General features: G+C 35.7%; 1 protein-coding gene across 1 annotated transcript; it reads left to right on the plus strand.

Moving 5' to 3' along the window:
- The first annotated feature begins 1,343 nt into the window (after window positions 1-1,343).
- Window positions 1,344-4,819, plus strand: LOC129798170 (TRAF3-interacting protein 1). Its single transcript, XM_055841177.1, has 3 exons — window positions 1,344-1,678; window positions 1,898-2,015; window positions 2,095-4,819. Exons 1-3 carry the CDS (start codon window positions 1,547-1,549, stop codon window positions 3,753-3,755), a joined length of 1,911 nt encoding a protein of 636 aa, XP_055697152.1. The 5' UTR covers window positions 1,344-1,546; the 3' UTR covers window positions 3,756-4,819.
- Window positions 4,820-10,398: the final 5,579 nt, after the last annotated feature.

The raw sequence follows: 10,398 nt of genomic DNA on the forward strand, positions 1-10,398 counted from the left end.
ACAAACTTTTGATTTTTCAAAAATGACCAACTTTTGGAAAACAATTATTTTTGATATGAAATAAAATTAATTATTTTTTTTGAAAACTATAAATAATATCTACGGATTACAAGGAACTCATCTGCAAAAAGAAAAATTTGGAAAAGTATTTTTTTCTATCATTTTTTTCACTTGATTTCTCAAACATCTATTAGGCAACAAACTATTGACACTCACTGTACCTTGATTCTCATAGTTTCTGGCTCTTCCGATATTCTTCCAAAGTCTCTTTTATATTAATCTCATTTATCGAAGCGACATTTCTTTAAAAATTCATGGGAATATGAAGATGAAAAGAAGTGGCCGAAATTTCGTACACTTACTGTGTTATCACACTTGCACATTAAAATTTTAATATGATTCACATTATTTGTCGCGGGTGAGAGTCCAAATGTCTAATTTGTGTGTTTGAATCATTTTATATTCAAAATTTGATCTATTTGTTGATAAAAACAAAAAGGTAGACTTGGCCCGCAAAATTTGATATAAATTGATTTATAGCATTAATGCGAAAAATGAATGCGATTTTCTCTTTAATTTTTTAATGTGAAAAATATTTATGCTTTAGGTAAATTTAAACTTATTTTTGCAGGCCAAGTCCACTTCTTTATCAATAAATAGAAAAACCCCAAATATTAAGTGACTCAAAGGCACAAATAACATATTTGGACGCTCACAAGCGACAATTAATGTGAATCACATTAAAATTTTAATGTGCAAGTGTGATAACGCCGTTTTACACTATTTACACTAAATCTAAAAATTTTCTGCCGCCCAATGTTGCAGTTTAAATTTAATCTTGATGTTTTTAAATTGAAATTTATTCATTGGTAAAAATAAAAGGATCAAATTAATCCAAATTTCATCCTTTTGCCCAGAATGGATCAAATTAACGTGTTCTATTATGATAAATGTGCATTCAAAGTCCTTTCATTTGATCCTTTTATTTTTAGCAGTGTTGTTTCCTTGCCTGGGGGTTGTGGGGTCATCTGAAAACAGTAATTCGCTGTCTCAAACCGTTTGGCTTATTACTCTAATGAATGCACTCAAGAATCTTCTAGAGCAAACTTCGAATTTATTTCTGCAGTAAAATACCTTACGTAGAAGAATATTGATAAAATTTGTCTACCCTTTTCTGTGGGTCAATGGGAGACCTAAGAACTTGGTGTGAAATAATTTTTGGTGTCAATGTTAATCGAATATGAGGTATTTGGAGTGAAGTGAAGTGCGGTGTCCTGCGCTAACTTGGCCACTTTGTTGGTGTAATGATGTGATATAATGGCCAGAATTGACCGTGTTTTTTTTTCTTACTGCCCGCGTCGTCACGACAACCGTTGATATCAACAAAGTCGCGCAGTGAATTTTTCTCCGGAGGAGGCAAAATGACGAGAAGTGCGACGTGGTTTTGAATGTGCGAAGGAGAGTTAGTGCTGGAGTGACTTGTGAAAGTGGAACATGTAATAATGTGGTGCTAGAGAAAAAATCGTGTGAGATTCTGTGCATAGTAATGGGTGAAGTGAATGAAGCTGTGATCAAGAAGACCCAGGAGACTCTGGGGAAGTTTGTCAAGAGGCCTCCATTGACGGATAAATTGCTAATGAAGCCACCGTTTCGATTTCTCCATGATGTCATCAATGTGGTAAGGTTTTATTTCAACCACAACCCCCCACGCGAAAATTCCTATCGTGTTGACCATCTCTCTGGGGGAGTAGGATTTGGAAATGGAAGTGGAGGTGGAACAGTCTACCATTCCCTCTGAATTTTTAGTCTAACTGACCCAATCGATCTTCTGTGGGAAATACTTTGACCCAATTCCGTCAGTCTGAGCGCCAATTAAGTGAGGAATTTGACTTTGCAGGTGATCAAGGAGACGGGTTTTCTCAAGGGATTGTACACCGTGGAAGAGCTCAATTCTGAGAATGTCCGAGATCGAGATGCCAAAATTAAATTTCTAGAGAAATTAATCAATATTGTCGGTATGGAGAAGAGTTTTATCGATTCCCGTATTTCTCCCGAATGAATTTTTTACTCAAGCACGGGTTATCTTTCCCACAGAAATGGTTACCAAGGCGGACTTGAAGGTGCGTCCATCGAAGATTGTTGCTGGGCAGGAAGTCGAAAAGACTAATGAACTCCTTCAGGCCATTGGTATGGCTATTGAGAAGAAACTCGACAGTCGAGCGGCAATTGAGTCTTCCAGGGCGGAAAATGTGCCCAAGAAGACAACAAAGGCTGCTCCTGTTGTGACCCAGAAAACAAAACCATCACCCACAACAACAGCACCTGCCACGAAGGGGCAGAAACCAGGTGGGAAGGTGGAAAAGACTGCTGAGAAGAAGGTGAAGGGGACTGTTGAGAAAAAGGGGCGCGAGAAGCCCAAGAATGAGGTGAAAGAGAAGCCAAAAGTTGAGGCAAAAGTCACGAAGAATGTGATGAAAAAGGAAAGTGTTTTGGCTAAAAATGAGAAGAACAAGAAGGATCAGGACAAAAAAAGGATAGACAGTGGAATTAAATTGGAGGATTCGCCGAATGAGCAGGAGACAAATCGTGAGGATTCTCCGAAAGGGATTCAGTTGACGCTTGAAGCAACGCCTAAAAATGATCCTGTGCAGACGAAAACGACAGAAAGGATCCCAGAGGAGCCACCAAAAGAGGTGCTTAAGGAAGTAACCAAGGTTTCTGAAGAGAAACCAGAGGTAAAGGCAGAACCTGTCCAGGAAGTAAGGACAGAACGTGATGAACTTGTCGATGTGATTGATGAGGAGGCAGAACGTCGTAGGAAGGAGAAACGCCCACCGAAAACACCTGCAGCAGAAGAAAATGTTCCAGAAGATCCTCCGCCTGAACAACCGGAATCCCGTCCGGAAAGTCATCAGCGAAGGAGGACAAAGTCATCGGAGAAAAAGGGGAAGAAACTCAAAGATGTGAAGGAAGAGAAGGAAGTTGTTCAGAAGCCTGAAAAGAAATCCTTCATCAAGCAATCAAGCGTCGATGGAAGTGGAAAAATTCAGAATGTTCCTCGTCCTAGGACTTCCCTGAGGCCACCAAGTGTTCGACCAGCTTCAGCACGTCCAGGAGCTCCGAGGAGGCGGGATCGCAACGTTGAGATTGTCCTGCAGCCAGAGGAGACGATCAAAATTGGAGATATCAGCGTGAAGATGGAGAATTTTTCTGTTGATCTTGAAGATGATGGGGAAAATCTGATAATTATTGAGGATTCAACGAATCGAGAGGATCCTCTGTTAAGTTCAGTGTCTCAAATTGAGAATGGCGATGCTGGTCAGGAGCATGGACATCTCGTGCAGCAGATCCTGGAGACACAAAAGGGGCTCACGGGAGGAAAATCCGTGGCTGATGAGGACAAGAAAATCGATGATTGGAGTGATCGACGCACGAGGCAGGCTTCAACGCAGCAGATGGATGCTCTCAGGGAGTCAATCCAAAAACTGACGAGAGCTGTCAATCCGCTGGGAAAATTGATGAATTTCCTGCAGGAGGATATCGATTCCATGCAGAGGGAATTCAATATGTGGCGTGAGATGCATCAAATGGCTCTCAGTGAACTCAATCGCGAGAGGTCTCATTCGCAACCAGCTACGGAAGCTCTCAAGCTACTAGAATCTTCAATTCAGGAGCATACAGAGCTCATAGACATCAGTCGAGCCAATATTCTGCAGAATGAGCAGAAAATTGCAAAAATCCTCACAGACACCTAAAAATCACGAAGATTCATCGCCTCATTAACATATTCCCGCAGGGCGATTCCGTAAAAATATGACAAAGTCATAAGACAAATTTAAAAAATGTTATGTGGTAAATTCGGGAAAATAATCGAAAATTAGATATCAGGTACTAGGGTAAGTGTACCAAATTCCGGCCAGCTTGCAATTCCGGCAACATTTTTTAGGTGTGATTCCTTCTAATCACACCTATTGTAATCTTCGGATTTTCTCAAAGTGCTCCGATCGAGCTGAAATTCACGGGGTATATGTTTTGAACATCCTTGATGCCGAAAATCATAAGCCGGCAATTTCGGGTCCGGCCGGCCGTCTGGCCGTCCGTAGTACGCAATACCTCTGGTTTGGATAGATATCTTCATAATTTTTTTTTTAAATATATCTACGCGCGCGTACGACGATTTCTGTGCTATTAGTTTTTTGAAAAACGGTTCTAAACCGGTTAAAAATCACGTTTTGTAGTTTATCTCGAAATCTAGGTATGCGATTTTAAATTTTTTATGTTTATGTTGTAGTCCAGAGAATTTAGACCAATTAAAAAAAAATTAAGACATTCGTGGAACGGTTCTCGAGATATTTCACTTTAAAGATTTCAATTTTAAGAAAATTTGCTTGGCGTGAATATAGTGCTTCGAATATAGTGAGTCTATATTCGAAGATTTGTAATGTGGCATATACAATGCACGATCCGCGATGTCTTTCGCGGATCTTCGCGAGGCGCGAATTTTTCGCGGATTTTCGCGGGGCGTGAAATTTTTCGCGGCTTTTCGCGGAGCGTGAGATTTTTCGCAGATTTGCGCGGGACGCGTATTTTTTCGCGGATTTTCGCGGAGCGTGAGATTTTTCACAGATTTGCGCGCGTCGCGTATTTTTTCACGAATTTTCGCGGGGCGCGAATTTTTTCGCGGATTTTCGCGGAGCGCGATTTTCTCGGGTCGCTGACAGAGGTTCTCAATGAATGTAAAGTTGAGGCCTCTATCTTTTCATAGTCTCTGAGATAATCGACTTCAAAGCTTTTCAGACACTTTTATGCTTTTCTCATCCAATTTTCTTAATTTTTAAGTGAAATTTTGCACATATCAAACCTGAAAGAGGCTCTACATGGACGTACAGTTTGAGGCCTCTATCTCTCATAGTTTCCGAGATAATCAACTTTAAAGATTTTCAGACACTTTTATGCATTTCTTGTCCAATTTTCTTAATTTTCCAGTGAAATTTTGCACATATCAATCCTGAAAGAGGCTCTAAATAGGTGTAAAGTTTGAGGCCTCTATCTCTCATAGTTTCCGAGATAATCGACTTTGAAGATTTTCAGACACTTTTATGCTTTTCTCATTCAATTTTCTTAATTTTCAAGTGAAATTTTGCACATAACAAGTCTGAAAGTGGCTCTAAATGGATGTAAAGTTTGAGGCCTCTATCTCTCATAATTTCCGAGATAAACGACTTTAAAGATTTTCAGACACTTATGCATTTCCCATCTAATTTTTCTCATTAATAACGATAATAAGTTACATACAATTTAAATGAAATTTTGCACTATTCATGTATAAATATCGTTCAAGTTTGCCACAATCCGAATTTTCAACGAAGGAATCACACCTCTATAAGCTGATCTAGGCTTATCACTGGCTTATTCCTCAAATTTCCATGAATTTTTAGTTTTTACATGCTCTAGATATTATACAATGCAAAAAATAATAAAAATATCGCTTCGACGAGGAAGATAATCTGAAAAAGACATTGGAAGAATTCCGAAAGGGCAAGAAACTATGAGAATGAAGGTGGCCGGAATAAGCCGCCAATGCTATGTCTACATTTTTATTCGTTTTAAAATAGGGTAAGTGTGCCAAATGCCGGCCAGCTTGCAATTTCGGACACCTTTTTTGTTTCTCGAATTTCCATGAACTTTTAGATTTTACGTACTCTAGAGATTATACAATGCAAAAGAATAACAAAAAATGTAGCTTCGACAAACGAGATGACGTGAAAAATATATTGGAAGAATTCCCGAAGGGCAAGGAACTATGAGAATGAAGGTGGCCGGAATAAGCCACCAATGCTATGTCTACATTTTTATTCGTTTTAAAATATATAAAGAATGATTTTAGAGTAAATAAAAACGATAAACTGTCTACAAGGTTCCATGCAACACTCCTTATAAAAAAAGTAACAAAAAGATTCAATTTGTATTAAAAATATTACATTTCAAACTTGAGGCTTTGGCGCTTGCATGCAACTATGCCGAGATTTGGCACACTTACCTGCTTCTGAATTTACCAAGAATATTTGTCATATGACATTGTCATACTGTTACAGAATTTCCTGGACAGAGCACACAATTTTCATCAGTGGAAAAATGCCAGAATTTTCTCTGCCTCAATTTGCACTCGATTGCAAATTGATACTCCCACCACCTCTCTCAATAGATACACCAAATTTTTTCTGTATCATCTTCTATTATCAGGTATATATTTTTTATACAATATCTTCATTTTTTTTTTAATTTCTTATAGACGTAAACACAACATTAAAATTTTTCTTTTTGGTTAAATTTTCATAATCAGATTCTCCAATATATAGAATTTTATTCTCCATTTTCTTTTTTTTATATAATTGTCTTGTCAATTGGTGTTTTAACACGCACTATCTCATCATATGTACAAATTATGTACAATTGTGTGTTCAATATGAATATTTTATTTGCAATAAACTTGAAGAAGAAGAATAAAATGTTGTATTAATTTAATCGCTTGATTTTTACAGTGGTGGAAATAATTTTAGGGACATTGGATTTAGATTAAAATACAATTTTCCTCAACGTGTTTTTTTGATAGATGTCATTGCAAATATCCTACAAGTTATGTAGAAAAGTGAGGTTATAGAAAAATATTCCTACCTTAAATGAAAGTGAACTCGAAGTGCGAACGAAGTTTTATAAACTTGCATCACTTCATTTAACATTTAACTTTAAGTCGAAATCATAGCAAACATTTTTATACTTAAAATTATTTAAATTTCTATCCCTAAATTTGGTGTGGTACTTTATGATTTTTGCTTTCTTTTTATTGCAAACTCACTCAGTAAATTAATGTTCTTGAAAACGAAGAAAGTAGCTCAGAGAAAAATTTAATTTAGATACTCAAAAATCAAATTTAATCAGTATTCTCGAATCAAAATTTTAGGTATCTGGTATACCTCTAATCTCAGTAATTTTTATGAAATTATTATTTAAAAGTCACATTTTTTTCTTTCTCAAACATATTGTTCATTCCTATTCCTTTTTTTCGCACTCGAATCTAAATTGAATTTGTTGTGACACTCAAAAGAAAAAGAAGAAAATTGGGATAAATATGAAATACATTTGAGAAAGAAAGTAAATGTCATTTGGACTTTGTAAATTTTTCATGATCTGCAAGGTGTACCGAAAGAATTCACAACAATCTTGAACGATTTTTGAGGGATAATAAACTTTTGCGTTCTCTCTCCAATCCAGTCTGCAATGATTTAAGTTTGGTTTGGTAATACATATTTAATATTTTACTGACAAATCATCTCAATATTTTTGATACTCTTCATTAAATCTTTAAATGGGTTTCACGAATAGGTTTTAAATTAAATAATATCAATAAGTTTGACATTTCCACAAAAAGTTAGGTTAACTGCGCTTCATTATGATGACTTAAAGAAATTTGGCACTTTAAAATTAAAGACTAGGCAAAATATCTATAAAGACCTATTTAATTTCAAGCACATTTTTTTAATGAATCCTTAGGATATGTCAAAATGTGTTGAAAAATATGGTAAAATTCGTACTTTTTTACAAAAAACTTTTGCCAAAAATCAAACTTTTTTCAAAAATCCTTCGCGCATCCACCGGTCCAACTAATCCTCTAACAGAGTGTATTCGGTTTTTTGATTTTAGATGAACATACTGGGAGAAATCCTACCTACCGCAAGGTCTGTTTCTTCGAGGAATGGTTCTGAAAATCAGCTACCAACGGTCGAATTTTCAAAATTTTTCTAAAGTTTTTTGTTTAATTTTGTTCTAAAGTTACTCTTTCATATCCCAAGTTGGAATTTCTAAAATATTTTCTACAAAATTATTATCAGAAAAAAGGCCTATTTTTGACCTGAGAGACCCATGTCCCTTAAGTATTTCGTAGAGGCTAGTCGTTCTTTGATAGCCATACAGCCCGAAATTTAGACATAGTTTTTCGTATTTTGTCGGTATTGTTTCGGAACCTTTGAGAGAAATTTCAGACAATTTTTGACAGACGACAGACGATAAAGAACCCCTGTCTAATTTTTTTTAAATCGGTTTTAACCATGATAAAAAATAAAATTTCTTCAAATTTTAAATAACTTAAGCGGTCTTCAGACTAGAGGTTTAGCCCAGTTCCCGAAAGTTTCAAAATCCTATATAGCAATCAATTTTTTTTGGTTATTTTCAGAATTTATATATCATTTGCCCTAAATAATCTAATCCTAAGTTAAATTTCTTCAAAAAATCTTGACTGTTAAGAAATTATAGCAGTTAAGCCATATTGCTAAGCCTTAGGTCTGAAGCCCGTATTAAGGCAAGTGTACTAAATTTCGGCTAGCTCGCAATTTCGACCACGTCATTTGTTCTTAAAATTTCCATAAATTTTTAGTTTTTGCGTGCTCTAGAGATTATTAAAAAAAAAAAACACAAAAAATATCGCTTCGACGAACAAGATGATGTGAAAAAGACTGTAAGAATTTCGGAAGGGCAAGGAACTATGAGAATCAATGTGGCCGAAATATTACCTAAAGCTATTTCCATATTTTTATTACATTGCGGAACAAGTTGTGATCCAAGTCCAAGTGCAGTGTAACAATTCCCACATGTACGTAATTTTCCCTGCCATATTCGATACCTGATGAAGAGGAAATCCATCCTCGAAACGTAGTAGAGAATAAAATTGCGAAAATCAAGAAAGGTTCAGTGTTTCCGTCTATCTCCTCTTACATTTCAAACTTAAGACTTGGGCTCTTGCATGCGAGTATGCCAAATATTGATAATATACAATTACAGTAGACTTTCAAATTCGGACTTTTGGGACCGAAATGTCAACCGAATTAGAGCGAAATTCGGGTGTCAAATTATTTGAAATACAACGATTTTTTGTTTATCTGCATTTCTCATATTGAGTTTGCATGCTCACTGCTATTATCAATTTCATGAAAACTTCTTAATAATGCAAAATAACATGAAAACTAAGACAAATCATGAAAAATTTAAGCATATTTGCTTCAATTCATAATAATAATCGAACTTGGAAAATGTCAACAAACTTTTTTTGAATTTAACTGCCGCCCGAATTAAAATGTAGCCCGATCTTAAAAGAGCTGAATTAGCGACAGTCTACTGTAGTTTTATGCTCGAGAAAAAAGTGTGAAATTCTATTCTATATAACCTCAAAAAATGGAGATATCAGTTTCGCAATTGGAAAGATCTCCGGTCTTGGACGGTGAGATCTCTCTGTCTAGAATCTCACACTTGTGAGTTCGGGTCCCGCTCAGCGCAAGTAACACAATACTATGAAACGTAATAAGGTACAGTGCCTCTGCCCACAAAAATCCGGAGGCATAGAAGAAACATTCACAGTCCTGAGAAGATGCTCGAATTTTCCAAGAAGGGGAATATTGTAATGATTACATTGTACAGTATAGACTCTCTCTCTCAATCGGGAATATGGGGCGAAATGTCATCCGGTTTAGCGATAGAATAGCGTCAAAGCCTTTGTAAATTCCACAAAAAGCGCTCAATTATAAAGAATCACGACAAAATAGGAAGAACTACAGCGAATTTAAGCAAATTAGCTTCCTAATTAAACGTGAAAATTGTCAACAAAATTTATCGCCCGATTGAGAAAGAGCCGATTGAGCGAGAGTCTACTGTAATATCAAATAAAGTGTCTCGATACAATTAAAAATAATCTCAAAAATCAGGCAATATTTTTAGGAAAAAAAAACAAAGTTTTTAAACATATTTTTGACAATTTAAGAAACAAATTGATAATTTCAATACGATTTTGTATTTAAGATTTTAATTAAATTCAGATATCTAAGATAATTCAACCTCAAAAAAACTTTAAGGTTGGAACTTAATGCAGTCCTAACCTACAAATGCAAAAGCTCAAGAGAGAAGTCAGCAAAATCGTTCAATTTGCTTTTGATCCGCCTAAATTAGAGGAAAATCACAAGCATTCAAGAAACAAGCATCCAAATCATGTTTTGCAAATATTTTAACTTTAAGGTTAGGATGAACATAACCTCAATTTCCATCATAACCTCTTTACTGAATATGACAATAAGAGCCATTTGAATTTATTTTTGATAAAAATATTTGAAAATATTATATTAGCCTCAAATGCAAAATAACCCAAAATCAAAATATTTGTTGACTGTCGTGAATATCAATAGTTTCAGTGGAATTTAGTCATTCCTAAGAGAAACATTTGTGCAGACTATTTGTTGTTTTGCTTCATTGTTGATTCACAAGGGAAGTTCAATACACCCATTTATTATTATCTCGGGGCTTTTGGGGAGTTAAAGTTCATTGGTTGACTTAGAGGAGGATGAATCAATTGTTTAT

This window comes from Phlebotomus papatasi, chromosome 1, assembly GCF_024763615.1.
Source record: "Phlebotomus papatasi isolate M1 chromosome 1, Ppap_2.1, whole genome shotgun sequence".
NCBI classification, from domain to species: Eukaryota; Metazoa; Arthropoda; class Insecta; order Diptera; family Psychodidae; genus Phlebotomus; species Phlebotomus papatasi.